The sequence below is a fragment of the Chiloscyllium punctatum genome, chromosome 29 (genome assembly GCF_047496795.1).
Source record: "Chiloscyllium punctatum isolate Juve2018m chromosome 29, sChiPun1.3, whole genome shotgun sequence".
Lineage (NCBI taxonomy): Eukaryota > Metazoa > Chordata > Chondrichthyes > Orectolobiformes > Hemiscylliidae > Chiloscyllium > Chiloscyllium punctatum.
Window position 1 is genome coordinate 75,224,490 of NC_092767.1, and position 15,960 is coordinate 75,240,449.

The 15,960-nt window shown below is 51.2% G+C and overlaps 1 protein-coding gene across 1 annotated transcript in view; it reads left to right on the forward strand.

Moving 5' to 3' along the window:
• The first annotated feature begins 6,974 nt into the window (after window positions 1–6,974).
• Window positions 6,975–15,960, forward strand: part of numbl (NUMB like endocytic adaptor protein) — a 169,310-nt gene continuing 160,324 nt past the window's right edge. Inside the window, exons 1-3 of the mRNA XM_072549491.1 lie at window positions 6,975–7,055; window positions 9,023–9,112; window positions 15,621–15,710. Coding sequence (XP_072405592.1) covers window positions 9,061–9,112; window positions 15,621–15,710 — 142 coding nt within the window. The 5' untranslated portion in view covers window positions 6,975–7,055; window positions 9,023–9,060. The remainder of the gene's footprint in view (window positions 7,056–9,022; window positions 9,113–15,620; window positions 15,711–15,960) is intronic.

Consider the following 15,960-nt stretch of genomic DNA (forward strand, 5'->3'; position numbering starts at 1 on the left):
AGAACCAACAGGAAATGTTACAGCCCAGAACGAGGCCATTCAGCCCCTTCTGGCTGTGCCAGTAAGACTAGACCATAGGGAGGACGTAGGAGCAGAAGCAGCCCATTGAGACTGTACATGGTTATTCTCAGCATCGCTGTGCGTCTGGAGTCATGGGTAGGCCCAAACCAGGGTGAGAGTGACAGATTTGTCTCCCTAAAGGGTATTAGTGAATCAGATGGGTTTTTGTGACAATCGACATAGATGTAGGTGCAGTCACAACATTTGGAAAGTTACATGAACAGGAAGGGTTTAGAGGGACAAATGGGAATAGTTTCATTTTGGAAACCTGAGCAGAATGTGACAAGTTGAACCAAAGGGTCTGTTTCTGTGCTGTATGACTCGACAAGTCTATTTTCCACTAGCCCCATAACCCTGATTCAGAACTGATTCGACTCCCTACAGTGTGGAAACAGGCCCTTCGGCCCAACATGTCCACACTGACTCTCCAAAGAGTAACCCACCCAGACCCATTCCCCTACCCTATACTTACGCATGACCAATCCACCCTAACCCACACAGGGGAAACCCACACAGACACAGGGAGAATGTGCAAACTCCACACAGACAGTCGCCCGAGGCTGGAATCAAACTTAGGACCCTGGTGCTGTGAGGCAGCAGTGCTAACCATTGAGCCACCGTACCTTGTGTGAGGTACTTCATCGAATACCTTTTGGAAGTCCAAACCCAACTCATCCCCTGGTTCCCCCTGAAGTCACGTGTAGGTCAGGTCACATAAGGACGGCAGGTTACCTTCCCTGAAGGATATTAGTGAACCGGGTGGGTTTTTATGACAATGGTCACCACTGCTCCTTCTAGTTCCAAAATGTTATTTTCAAGTTTCACAGCCTGTTGGGATTTGAACCCCTGACCCGAGAGTATGAGTCTGAGGTTTTGGATTGACAGTCTGATGACAGTATCATTACATCACCATGTCGCAACTTAAGCACAGAAGCCAATAATTCTCATCATGTTTCCCCACCCTGTTCACTGTCCCCTTCCAGACTCTTCTGTCCCGTTGACCAGTTGGCAGCACTTTCCAAACCTGTGACCTTTACCCTCGAGAGGGACAAAAGCGTACGCTGGACTGTCACTTTAAGAGTCCAATCACAATGATGTCATTGGCTGTTTTGGAGGGAAACGGCTCAGTCTAATTTGTTGCCTTAGAGCCTGAATGTCTCTTAGCTGTTCCTTTTTTTACTCACTCATGGGATGAGGGTATTGCTGGTTATTAACAGTATTGTGGGTCCCTGGCTCGTACAGGCATGATTGGTTGGATGGCCTCCTTCTGTACTATAAATTTCTATGATTTTACATATATTCATGAATTAGGGTCGAGAGTGTGGTGCTGGAAAAGCACAGCCGGTCAGGCAGCATCCGAGGAGCAGGAGAATCGATGTTTTGGGCATAAGCCCTTCATCCTGAAATGCTGCCTGACCTTCTGTGCTTTTCCAGCACCACACTCTGGACTCTGATCTCCAGCATCTGCAGTCCTCACTTTCTCCATATTGATGATTTAGATAAGGGAACTAAACGTAATATCTCCCAAGTTTGCAGATGCTGGAAAGTTGGTTGGGAGGGTGAGCTGTGAGGATACAGAGATGATTCAGTGTGATTTAGACCAGTTGAGAGAGGGAGCAGATGCAGTATAATTTATATAAATGGGATGTTATTTACTTGGGGAGCAAAAACAGGAAAGCAGATTATTATCAGGATAGTAATGGATTGAGAAAGGGGGAAGTTCACCAAGACCTGGGAGTCCCTAAAAGCACGGTGCAGAACTTAAAATGGAACATCATAGTGAGAGGGTTGGAGTACAGAAGCTGGGATGTCTTACTGCAATTATACAGGGTCTTGGTGAGGCCACCAAGTACTGTGTGCAGTTTTGTTCTCCTTCTCTGAGGGAGGATGTTCTGGTGATGGAGGGAGTACGGTGAGGGGTTACCAGACTGATCTCTGGGATGGCAGGACTGAGGCATGAGGAGAGACTGGATCGGTCAGGATTGCATTCAACGCAGGTTAGAGGGATGAGGAGGGGCAAACACAGGAAGGATATACCCACAGACCAGAGGGTTACAGTCCAAGGACAAAGAGTGATGGTGGAGTGCCACAAGGATCGATGCTGGGTCCTCTACTTTTTGCCATTTATATAAATGATTTGGATGTGAGCATAAGAGGTACAGTTAGTAAGTTTGCAGATGACACCAAAATTGGAGGTGTAGTGGACAGTGGAGAGGGTTACCTCAGATTACAACAGGATCTTGACCAGATGGGCCAATGGGCCAAGATGTGGCAGATGGAGTTTAATTCAGATAAATGTGAGGTGCTGCATTTTGGGAAAGCAAATCTTAGCAGGACTTATACACTTAATGGTAAGGTCCTAGGGAGTGTTGCTGAACAAAGAGACCTTGGAGTGCAGGTTCATAGCTCCTTGAAAGTGGAGTCACAGGTAGATAGGATAGTGAAGAAGGCGTTTGGTATGCTTTCCTTTATTGGTGAGAGTATTGAGTACAGGAGTTGGGAGGCCATGTTGCGGCTGTACAGGACATTGGTTAGGCCGCTGTTGTAATATTGCGTGCAATTCTGGTCTCCTTCCTATCAGAAAGATGTTGTGAAACTTGGAAGGGTTCAGAAAAAATTTACAAGGATGTTGCCGGGGTTGGAGGATTTGAGCTACAGGGAGAGGCTGAACAGACTGGGGCTGTTTTCCCTGGAGCGTCGGAGGCTGAGGGGTGACCTTATAGAGGTTTATAAAATTGTGAGGGACACGGATAGGGTAAATAGACAAAGTCTTTTCCTTGGGATTGGGGAGTCCAGAACTAGAGGGCATAGGTTTAGGGGAAAGATATAAAAGAGACCTAAGGGGCAACTTTTTCACACAGAGGGTGGTACGTGTATGGAATGAGCTGCCAGAGGATGTGGTGGAGGCTGGTACAATTGCAACGTTTAAGAGGCATTTGGATGGGTATATGAATAGGAAGGGTTTGGAGGGATATGGGCCAGGTGCTGGCAGGTGGGACTAGATTGGGTTGGGATATCTGGTCGGCATGGACGGGTTGGACCGAAGGGTCTGTTTCCATGCTGTACATCTCTATGACTGTATGGACTGAGATGGGGAGAAATGTCTTTGCCCAGAGACTGGGGGAGTCTCTGGAATTCTCTGTCACAGAAAGCAGTTGAGAGTGAAACATTGAATATTTTCAAGAAGTTAGATATAATTCTTAGGGCTAAAGGGATCAAAGGGTACGGGGGAGAAAGTGGGAACACGGGGCTGAGTTGGATGATCAGCTGTGCTCATATTGAGTGGCAGAGCAGGCTCGAGGGGCTGAACAACGAGCAGCGAAATCGACGTTTCGGGCAAAAGCCCTTTATTCCTGATGAAGGGCTTTTGCCCGAAACGTCGATTTCGCTGCTCGGATGCTGCCTGAACTGCTGTGCTCTTCCAGCACCACTAATCCAGTATTTGGTTTTCAGCATCTGCAGTCATTGTTTTTACCTCGAGGGGCTGAACGGCCTACTCCTGCTTCTCTTCTCTTTGTTTCTAAAACTGCTGGAGAAACTCAGCAGGTCTGGCAGTACCAGTGGAGAGAGAAACAGAGTTAATGTCTCGAGTCTGATATGACTCTTGTTCAGGACTGTGTTGTCAGTGTTCTGAAGAAGACCAACATTAATTCTGTTTCTGATGCTGCCAGAGCTGCTGAGTTTCTCCAGCATTCTTCAAATGTGTGTGGAATTAAGATACAGGTCAGCCATGATCTCGTTGACAGGCGATACAGACCTGATGGGCTGAATGACATCCTTCTGTTCCTGATTGGGCACAGAGTGAAGCTGCCTTGGGGGTGGGGGTGGGGGTGTGGGTGGGGGTGAGGATCACGCCACGAGCACTAAGGGTCAACATCATCTCGAGCCCCAGGAAACCCGAGTCTACTCTCCTCGGAGTCTGGGTGGCTCACTGAAGCACATCCTTCCCTCCCTCATGCTCCCTCTCTCCCTCCATCCTTTCTTTCTCCTTCTCCCCCTCCCTCCCTCCTCCTCCCCGCCTCCTCTCTTCCTCACTCCCTCTCCATTTCCCTCCCTTTTCCCCTCCCTCTCTTCCCCCTCCCTCCACTCTCTCTTCCTCCCTCTCCCCTCTCCGTCCCTTTCCTCTCTTCCTCTCTCTCCCCTTCCCTCCCTCCCCTCTCCCTTCCTCCCACTCCCCCCTCTCCCTCCCTCCCACTCCCCCCTCCCCTACCCTCCCTCCCCTCTCCCCCCCCCCACTCCCCCCCCTCTCCCCTCCTCCCACTCCCCCCTCGCTTCCCCTTCCCTCCCTCCCCTCTCCCTTCCTCCCACTCCCCCTCTCCCTCCCTCCCCTCTCTTCCTCTCTCTCCCCTTCCTACCCTCTCCCTCCCTCCCACTCCCCTCTCCCTCCTTCCCTCTCTCTCCCCTTCCCTCCCTCCCCGCTCCCTTGTCCCTTCCTCCCACTCCCCCCCCTCCCTCCCCTCTCCCTCTTCTTGCCTCCCTCCCTTCTCCCCCTCCCCTCTTCCCACTCCCCCCCTCCCTCTCTCTCCCCTCCCCTTCTTCCCCCTCCCCTTCCCCCTCCCTTCCTCCCACTCACCCCCCCCTCCCTCACCCCTCCCTCACCCCCTCCCTTCCTTGCCCCTTCCCTCTACCTCTCCCTCCCCTCTCACATTTCTCCCTCTCCTTTCGTCTCTCTCCCCCACTCGCTCTCTCTCCCTTCCTCCTTCCTCCCTTGTCCCTTCCTCCACCTCTCTCCCTCCCTCCATCTCCCTTCCCGCCCCTTCCCCCTTCCCCAGCTGTGAGCTGTTTCTAAGGGGCACTGACAAACCCCCACCCGGGTCTATCCCTGATCTGCCTCTGTTACCAGCAAATCCCCGTGAGCTTCACTACCTCCCGATCGCTAACAATGTCCCTCCCAGAAACTGGGTCACCTTTGGGAGCGGAGGGGGAGGTGTGTGGACAGGGGGCAGATTCTGGGGGAAGGCAGGAGGAGATGGGGAGAAGGGGCAGGGAGAGAGGAGCAGGGGACAAGTAGAAATATTATGTCAGCAAAGTGCGATTTGCATTAAAAGTGTGTGTGTGAGGGTGGGGAGGTGTGTATGTGTGAGGGTGGGGAGGTGAGTGTGTGAGGGTGGGGAGGTGAGTGTGTGAGGGTGGGGAGGTGAGTGTGTGAGGGTGGGGAGGTGAGTGTGTGTGAGGGTGGGGAGGTGTGTGAGGGTGGGGAGATGTGTATGTGAGGGTGGGGAGGTGTGTGTGTATGAGGGTGGGGAGGTGTGTATGTGTGAGGGTGGGGAGGTGTGTGTGTGTGAGGGTGGGGAGGTGAGTGTGTGTGAGGGTGGGGAGGTGTGTGAGGGTGGGGAGATGTGTATGTGAGGGTGGGGAGATGTGTGTGTATGAGGGTGGGGAGGTGTGTATGTGTGAGGGTGGGGAGGTGTGTGTGTGTGAGGGTGGGGAGGTGAGTGTGTGTGAGGGTGGGGAGGTGTGTGAGGGTGGGGAGATGTGTATGTGAGGGTGGGGAGATGTGTATGTGAGGGTGGGGAGGTGTGTGTGTATGTGAAGTTGGTGAGGTTGTGTGTGTGAGGGTGGGGAGGTGTGTGAGGGTGGGGAGATGTGTATGTGAGGGTGGGGAGATGTGTATGTGAGGGTGGGGAGGTGTGTGTGTATGTGAAGTTGGTGAGGTTGTGTGTGTGAGGGTGGGGAGGTGTGTGAGGGTGGGGAGATGTGTATGTGAGGGTGGGGAGATGTGTATGTGAGGGTGGGGAGGTGTGTGTGTGTGTATGTGAAGTTGGTGAGGTTGTGTGTGTGAGGGTGGGGAGGTGTGTGAGGGTGGGGAGGTGTGTGAGGGTGGGGAGATGTGTATGTGAGGGTGGGGAGATGTGTATGTGAGGGTGGGGAGGTGTGTGTGTGTATGTGAAGGTGGTGAGGTTGTGTGTGTGAGGGTGGGGAGGTGTGTGAGGGTGGGGAGATGTGTATGTGAGGGTGGGGAGGTGTGTGTGTGAGGGTGGGGAGGTGTGTGTGAGTGTGGGGAGGTGTGTGTGGGTGGGGAGGTTTGTGCGTGTGTGGGTGGGGAGGTGTGTATGTGAGGGTGGGGATGTGTGTATGAGGGTGGGGAGGTGTGTGTGTGAGGGTGTGGAGATGCATGTGTGTGAGTGGTGTAGGTGTGTTGTGGGGCGTGTGTGCAAGGGTGAGGTGGTGTGTTGGGGGGGTTTGTGGGAAGGTGAGGTGATCTGTTGGGGAGGTGTGTGGGAGGGTGAGGAGGTGTGTGTGTGTGTTGGGGGGGGGGGTGTTGGGGGGGGGGGGGGGGTGAGCTAGATTTTCTGAACGTCTTTGCGCCAGGCAGGCTCTACTGAGCTAGCCAGAAGCTCATGGTCATTTAACTTGGTCCTGTTAAATTGTAAATCGTTTGAATGAAAAAATAAGTTTATTCACAATTTTTAAAACAAGTATTATTCTATTCCTGTTGATGAATTGAATTTGATCTTTATTTAGTTTATAACCCAATATTTTTTGACTGAGGGAAAGGGTGATTTTGGAACTGATTCCTTCAGTTCCCTCATTTCTGAGCTAATTTCTGGGGCTTCATCAATAATTCCTGTTTTTTTGGGGAGGGTTTGAAATAAATTGAAAATGACCTCTCTCTCCTCTGGGCTGCCTGTTTACAATTCACTGTTAAGTTCAGAAGCAGTGGTGGGGTCTGAATGGGAGTGTGCGTGTGAGAGAGGGAGAGAATCAGGGCAGAATCATGTGTGTCAAATCCTCCTGCAATGCCCAGAATAACATTGAAAGACAGAGAGAGAGAGAGCGCTTAAAGCAAGCTGAAACAGGAGGTCTCCCCTGAATGAGATGCTGAGACAAGAGAGTAATATTGCTTTAATAGGAGAGAGAGAGAGAGAGAGAGAGAGAGAGGATTTAAATCAGGAATGAGTTTCCTCTGACCGAGACCGAACAGGCTACAATGTCTCTCTCCTGCAAAATAAGCTGCTGAAACTGGAGATTTCAACACAGATTTTTTTTTTGAGGTAAGATTATTAAAGGTTGAATGAAGGTTGAATGAAGGCTGAATTTAATCGCAAGTCAGTTGTGATCCCATTGAATGGTAGAATTGAGCTAAGGGGCGGAATGGCCTCCTTCTGTTCCCAGGGGCAGACCTACACTAAACCGAAGCTTCGTACTTCAGTGCATCACAGATCTGCCCCACTTAGCAGCGCCTTTCAAGCCACTAAAGATTTTAGTCTGGGTTAGGGTCTGGGGTAGGAGGTAGAAGGAAGGCAAGGTGTGAGAGGGGAAGGATGACAATGGCCTAGTGGTATTATCTCCAGACTGGTGTTAATCCAGGGTGAAAATGAGGACTGCAGATGCTGGAGATCAGATTCAAAATTAGAGTGGTGCTAGAAAAGCACAGCACCCGAGGAGCAGGAGAATAGATGTTTTGGGCAAAAGCCCTTCATCAGGAATTAATTCACCTGTTATTAATCCAGGTCATGTTGCTGGGGAGAAAATCCGAAATCTGGGGAGGAAATCAGAAACATAGTGAATGGACTCAGGTGGACCTGCGAGTTTGGGGCTGTTAATCTGAGTCAAATCAGGAAAGCCCTAGCTAACCAATATAACCAGGAGGTGGCATTGGGCCGTGGAGGGGGTCGTTAGGGCCGACTGCCTGCCCCTCTTCCGGGGTTACGTTAGAGCCTGGGTGTCCTTGGAGAAGGAGCACGCGGTGTCCACCGACACCCTGGAGTTGTTCAGGGAGAGGTGGGCGCCGCAGGGAGTGGAGTGCATTATTTCCCCCTCCAACTCTATTTTGATTTAGTCCCTACCCTCCCCTTCACTGTTTTGATCACACAGCATTGCCCTTTGATGTGAAGGGCACTGCTTGTCACTGGCCACTCGGGTGTTTTTCCGATCTTTCTGGTGGTGGAAATTGAATAAAGACCTTGTGTCTCTCACTGTGTCTCACACCTGCACACACACACCATGGGGGCTGGGGAAAAGATGAGCATTACCGCAGTTAGGCAGTAGTGTGAGGGTTTAAAAAAAAGAAAAATATATAACCAGGAGGTACACTGACTGAGATCAGTTTGAAAGTCAATATCAAGCTTTCTGATCATGGAGTTCCCAGTGAGTTCTGAGAATAGAAATGTTGCACTAGGATCTTAAAGTCTTTTTACAGAAAACTGGTAGATTGTGTATTTGTATTAGGTTCAGTATACCCAGGCAAAAGCATAAGGACACACTACTGCTTGTCAGAGGCTGACAGTGGAAGGAAGCATTTGTTTTGTATAAAAAAGATCCTGTTTTTCGCAAAATTACCATATAATTTCTTGAAAGCACCAGTGTTAAAGCTGCAATGTAATTATTTATAGATCCTTTTTATAGGTGGTGACTGGTTAGTGATAAAAAAAATAGAACCAGGAGGATTCGAACGTCCTCAGTTCAGGAGACTGACTCCGAGCTGGTAATGAGTAAATAAAAGGGTGACTGGGTGATGGGATGCTGGCCTCTATTTCACAAACAAAGCCAGAAGAAGCTCAGCAGCTCTGGCAGCATGTGTGCAGAGAGAAATCAGAGTTAACATTTCAAGTTCAAGTGACCCTTCTTCAGATCTCTGTCTTTCTCTCTCCACAAATACTGCCAGAGCTGCTGAGGTTTTCCAGCCTGTTCTGTTTCTGGGATCCGGGCTCAAACCGCACGTGCGCTGGAATTTCAATTGGATTTATTTACCTGGGATTAAGAATCTAATGATGATCCCTATCAACTGCCCAATGTCACCACCTGGGTCACTAATGCCATTAAGGCAGGGAAATCTGCCAACCTTACCTGGGTCTGGCCTACACGTGACTCCAGACCCACAGCAGTGTGGTTAACTGCCCTCCGGGACCCACCCCCTGAATGAAACTCTAAAAAAGTCCTCCTCGCCCTCGTACCCCCTGAGTTGGGTGGGGTGTTGGGACTTGGTGATGTGCGCTGACCCTCAGTCCTGCTCTTTCAGGTAACGCCCGTGGAAGGAAGCACACTCTATCGATCGACATGTCTAGAGAGCAGCGGGAGGCGAGATCCAGTGGATCCTCCAGGGTGACCTGTAAGTTCTTTGGCGAGGTTTGAAGAGGGAGGGAGTTGCAGGACACCCCAGCGAGCCCACTTGTAGCTAAATCAAACTGGGGAACGTTGCCATGGATACTAGGATGCACCCTTGGACATAGATCTACAGATTGTAGGACATTCCAATTGGTTGTAACATTTCCCTGTGTTAAAACAGGACCTCCACAAACAATAAGCTGAGTGATTGATCAAACCTATTTGAAAGATGTGTGTTGAATTCAAGATTCACAGGGGGAAGACAGTGCTCCCCTGCTCTCGTTTGAAGCCCCACATGTTTTACTAAACATTCGCCTGAGCTGGGACTTCAGTTCCAGGTCTCAAAGAAGAAACAGACCTCTTGACAGTGCGGCACTCCCTCAGCACTGACCCTCCAACAGTGCAGCCCTCGCACAGCACTGATCCTCTGACAATGCAGCACTCGCTCAGCACTGACCTTCTGATAGTGCGGTGCTCCCTCAGCACTGAACCTCTGACAGTATGGCCCTTCCTCAGCATTGACCCTCCGACAGTAAGGCATTTCCTCAGCACTGACCCACTGACAATGCAGCACTCCCTCAGCATTGACCCTCGAACAGTGCTGCGCTCCCTTGGCGCTGACCTTCTGACAGTGTGGCTCTCCCACGGCGCTGACCTTCTGATAGTGCGGCTCTCCCTTGGCGCTGACTCTCCAACAGTGCTGCGCTCCCTCGACGCTGACCCTCCGACAGTGCTGCTCTCCTTCGGCACTGACCCTCTGACAGTGCAGCACTCCCTCAGCGCTGACCTTCCGACAGTGCAGCACTTCCTCAGCGCTGACCCTCCGACAGTGCAGCACTCCCTCAGCACTGAACCTCTGATAGTATGGCCCTTCCTCAGCACTGACCATCCAACAGTGCGGCACACCATCAGCACTAACTCTGTGACAGTGCGGCACTCCCTCAGCAAAGACCCACTGACAGTGCGGCACTCCCTCAGCACTGACCGTCTAATAGTGCGGAACTACCTCAGCACTGACCATCTGACAGTGCGGTGCTCCCTCAGCACTGACCCTCCGACAGTGCGGCGCTCCCTCAGCACTGACCCTCTGACAGTGCGGTGCTCCCTCAGCACTGACCCTCCGACAGTGCGGCGCTTCCTCAGCACTGACCCACCGACAGTGCGGCACTCCCTCAGCACTGACCCTCCGACAGTGCGGCGCTCCCTCAGCACTGACCCTCCGACAGTGCGGCACTCCCTCAGCACTGACCCTCCGACAGTGCAGCTCTCCCTCAGCACTGACCCTCCGACAGTGCGGCGCTCCCTCAGCACTGACCCACCGACAGTGCAGCACTCCCTCAGCAATGACCATCCGACAGTGCGGCACTCCCTCAGCACTGACCCTCCGACAGTGCAGCACTCCCTCAGCACTGACCCTCCGACAGTGCAGCACTCCCTCAGCACTGACCCTCTGACAGTGCGGTGCTCCCTCAGCACTGACCCTCCAACAGTGCAGCGCTCCCTCAGCACTGACCATCCAATAGTGCGGTGCTCCCTTTGACGCTGACCCTCCGACAGTGCGGCGCTCCCTCAGCACTGACCCTCCAACAGTGTGGCACTCCCTCAGTGCTGACCCTCTGACAGTGCGGTGCTCCCTTGGCACTGACCCTCCAACAGTGCGGTGCTCCCTCAGCGCTGACCCTCCAACAGTGTGGCACTACCTCAGCACTGACCCTCCGACAGTGCGGCATTCCCTCAGCACTGACCCTTTGACAAAGCGGCACTCCCTCAGCACTGACCCTCCAACAGTGCGGCACTCCCTCAGCACTGACCCTCCAACAGTGCGGCTCTCCCTTGTCGCTGACCCTCCAACAGTGCGGTGCTCCATCGGCGCTGACCCTCCAACAGTGTGGCACTCCCTCAGTACTGACCCTCCAGCAGTGCGGTGCTCCCTCAGCGCTGACCTTCTGACAGTGCTGCTCTACTTCGGTACTGACCCTCTGACAGTGCGGCACTCCCTCAGCACTGACCTTCCAACAGTGCAGCACTTCCTCAGCGCTGGCCCTCCGACAGTGCAGCATTCCCTCAGCACTGACCCTCGCACAGTCTGGCTCTCCCTCGGCGCTGACCCTCCAACAGTCCGGTGCTCCCTCGACACTGAAGCTACAACAGTCCTGTGTACAGACTTATTAAAAATTTGTTCATGAGGTATGGGTATCACCAGCTGGTGAAGCATCTGTTGCCCATCCCTAGCTGCCCCTTGAGAAGGTGGTGGTGTGTTGTCTCTTCGAAACACTGTAGTCCATGTGCTATAGGACAGCCTCCATGCCAGGTATGACTCCAACCAGCAGAGACTTTGATCCCTGATTCCCATTGACTCCAATTTTGCCGGGGCTCATCGAATGCAGCCTTGATGTGTGGGGCTGTCCCTGTCATAGAACTTCAAAAGAGCTTTCCAGCCTTTTTATTCTTCATTCTTTCATACAATATTACCAAAATTTCATTTGTGGTCCATCCATAATTGCCCCTGAAGGGAGTAGCTGGCTTGGAGCCATTTCAGAGGGACAGTTAGGAGTGAAACTCCTTGGTGTAGGAGTCACATGTAGGCCAGACCAGGTAAGGGTGATAGATTTCCTTCCTTTAAGACATCCGTGAATCAAATGGATTTTTTGTCACAATATATACCACACAAAAAAAAACTGGAGTCAGTCGGAATCGGGGCAAGCTCCCTGCTGGGTGGAGTCATCCCAATGTATTGTGGAGTATGCCAGAGGGTGGTTGTGGTTGTTGGATGGTCAGTCATCCCAGCTCCAGGACATCTCTGCAGGGGTTCCTCAGGGTAGTGTCCTAGGCCCAACCACGTTCAACTGCTCCATCAGCGACCTTCCCTCCATCAGAAGGTCAGAAGTGGAGATGTTTGCGCAGTGTTCAGCACCTTTCGCGACTCCTCAGATACTGAAGCAGTCCGTGTTCAAATGCAGTAAGAGCTGGGTAACTGTTTATTGTTGCCATCGCTGAGACCAGCTAATAGTTACCGATTTAATTTTAATCGACTGATCTGATGGGATTTGAACCCCTGACCCTAGAGAATTACCTTCAGCCTTTCCATTACTAGCCCACTAACTGTCCCTTTTCCCTAATTCCCATTTTCCTTACGTGTCCATTATTTAAAATGGGGTATTGTGGTACCCAATGCCTTTTTTTTTCACCTTTCTCCCATCTCATTTGTCTTCATTTCTGCAGAAGTCACCTTATTTCTAACCTCTTTCAAGGTCAGAACATCCAGTGGTTTGTCCCGGTAGCTTTTCGTCAATCCTGGCCTCTTTCTGTTCGCGACTTAGGGGACGACACCATGCAAGAACATTAGACACAGAGCAGGTGGAGGGGTTCCCTCACACCTGCTCCAGCATCGACTACAGTCTGACTAATCCACCTCCTCTCCATCTTCCTGCCCTGGCCCCATATCTCCCCATTCTCTTTGAGCCCCTGAACTGTCTCATGCTCTATCTTGGTTGTCATACAGCCTGGAAACAGGCCCTTCGGCCCAAACTGTCCCCAATGCCAGCACTTCTCCCTCTGCAGCTGAGAATTCTGAAGAAACGTCTTCCTTTGAGTGAAGACATTTCTCTTCATTTCAGTCCAAAATTATCCTGAAACTGTGTCACCCAATTGTGCAGGAACTACAGCCAAGGGGCTCAATAAGCTGTTAACATCCGTCAAACCCTCTGCATGGAATATTCTGGAACTGGCTAATGTAACTCGTCATAAATCAAGTCGGGAGTTCAGAAAGACATCTTTACCCCAGGACCGATGAAGAAGTGGAGCTCACTCCCATGCTGGCTGGTTTTTTTTTTAGATTAGATTACTTACAGTGTGGAAACAGGCCCTTCGGCCCAACAAGTCCACACCGCCCCGCCGAAGCGTACCCACCCCGACATCTACATCGACCCCTTACCTAACACTACGGGCAATTTAGCATGGCCAATTCACCTGACCTGCACATCTTTGGACTGTGGGAGGAAACCGGAGCACCCGGAGGAAACCCACGCAGACACGGGGAGAACGTGCAAACTCCACACAGTCAGTCGCCTAAGGCGGGAATTGAACCCGGGTCTCTGGCGCTGTGAGGCAGCAGGTCTAACCACTGTGCCACCGTGCTGCCTTAATGGCTGACGTGGATGCCACTCAGTCCATTCAGCCAATGCCCGCACTCCCTGAATCAATCCAGTCATTCCACTTGTCCGTCAAGGGCCAGACTGATTCCATCTGAATTTAGTCATTGTCTCCAACTCTGCTCTCCACGTGGGCAGAAAGTTCTAGATCATTACGGTTCACTGCATGAAGGAGCATGAGTAAAAATAACACACAATGGGGGGGGAGCTAGAGAAATTCCCGAGGGTGAACGCAAGACAGAGGTTCACTTGCAGCATCAATGAATTATTTTTTCCTCTATTTGTTCACGGGGCATTTCACTGGCTATATCAACATTTATTATCCATCCCTAATTCCCCAGAGGGATTCACAGGATGTGGCTGGGACCAGCATTTATTGCCCCATCCCTAATTGCCCCTCGAGAAGGTGGGGGTGAGCTGCCTGCTTGAACTGCTGCAGTCCATTTGCTGTGGGTGGACCCGCAATGCCCGTAGGGAGGGAATTTCAGGATTTGGATCCAGCAACACTGATATATTTCCAAGTCAGGATGGTGAGTGGAGGGGAACTTGCAGGGGCTGGTGTTCCCATGTATCCCTTGTCCTTCTAGGTGGAAGTGGTCGTGGGTTTGGAAGGTGCTGCCTGAGGGTCTTTAGTGAATTTCTGCAGTGTATCTTGTAGATGGTACACACTGCAGCTACTGAGCATCGGTGGGGGAGGGAGTGGGTGTTTGTGGATGTGGTGCTAATCAAGTGGGGGCTGCTTTGTCCTGGATGGTGTTGAGCTTCTTGAGTGTTGTTGGAGCTGCCCCCATCCAGGGCAAGTGGGGAGTATTCCCTCACACTCCTGACTAGTGCCTTGTAGATGGTGGACAGCCTTTGGTGAGTCAGAAAGTCATAAAGTCATACAGATGTACAGCACTGAAACAGACTCTTCGGTCCAATTCATCCATGCCGACCAGATATCCTAAATTAACCGAGTCCTGTTTGCCAGCATTTGGCCCATATCCCTCCAAACCCTTTCTATTCATATCCCCACCCAGATGCCTTTTAAATGTTGTAATTGTACCAGCCTCCACCATTTCCTCTGGCAGCTCATTCCATACACGTACCACCCTCTGAGTGGAAAAGTTGCCCCTGAGGTCTCTTTTATATCTTTCCCCTCTCACCCTAAACCTATGCCCTCTAGTTCTGGACTCCCCCACCGAGGGAAAAGACCCTATCTATTCACCCTATCCATGCCCCTCATGATTTTATAAACCTCTATGAGGTCACCCCTCAGCCTCCGACGCTCCATTGAAATCAGCCCCAACCTGTTCAACCTCCCCCTGTAGCTCAATCCCTCCAACCCTGGCAACATCCTTGTAAATCTTTTTTGAGTGACTTGCTGCAGGATTCCCAGCCTCTGACCTCCTTTTATAGCCACTGTCTTTATGTGGCAGCTCTAGTTGAGCTTCTGGTCAATGGTTCCCCACCCAGGATGGTGGTAATGGAGGACTCAGTGATGGTTACACCATTGAATGTCAAGGGGCAGTGGTTAGATTGTCTCGTATTGGTGATGGTCACAGCCTGGCATTTGTGTGGCGCAAATGTTACTTGCCACGTGTCAACACAAGCCTGGATATTGTCCAGATATTGTTGCATTTGAACGTGGACTGCTTCAGTATCTGAGGAGTCGCGAATGGTGCTGAACATTGTGTAATCATCGGCGAACATCCCCCTCTTCTGACCTTCTGATGGAGGGAAGGTCATTGATGAAGCAGCTGAAGATGTTAGATCCGACTGGGGAAGGGCAGCAGATTGACTTGCCTAGGGGACATTAGTGAACCAGATAGTTTTATGACAGAAGATTTTAAAAACTGCAGGCGATCTGAAACAGAAATTCTGAAGAAGTGTCACTGGACTCGGAATGTTAACTCTGTTTCTCTCTCTCCACAGAAGCTGCCAGACCTGTTGAGTTTCTCCAGCAATTTCTGCTTTATGGGGTTTATTATAATAGGTTCACTTTGTCACTAGAGGTTTAATTCCATCGTTGTATTGAACTCAAGTTTCACCATTTGCCATGTCTCAGAACAAACAGCTGCGACGCTGGAAATCCGAAACAGAAACAGAAATTGCTGGAGAAACTCAGCAGGTCTGTCAGCAACTTTGGAGAGAGAAAGCAGAGTTAGTGTTTCGGGATCCAGTTCTGAAGGAAACATTAACTCTGCTTTCTCTCTCCAAAGTTGCTGCCAGACCTGCTGAGTTTCTCCAGCAATTTCTGTTTTTGCCTCTCTAGGCCACTAGACGGGGCATTACCCACTAGACCAGTGCCCTTGTACCCCTGAGTTGGGTGGGGTGTTGGGGGGTGGTGATGTGCGCTGACCCTCGGTCCTGCTCTTTCAGGTAACGCCCGTGGAAGGAAGCACACTCTATCGATCGACATGTCCAGAGAGCAGCGGGAGGCGAGATCCAGTGGATCCTCCAGGGTGACCTGTAAGTTCTTTGGCGAGGTTTGAAGAGGGAGGGAGTTGCAGGACACCCCAGCGAGCCCACTTGTAGCTAAATCAAACTAGGGAACGTTGCCGTGGATACTGACAGATACTTAGAGTTATACAGCACGGAAACAGACCCTTTGGTCCAACTCGTCCATGCCGACCAGACGTCCTAAACTAATCTGGTCCCATTTTTTAGATTACTTACAGTGTGGAAACAGGCCCTTCGGCCCAACAAGTCCACTCTGACC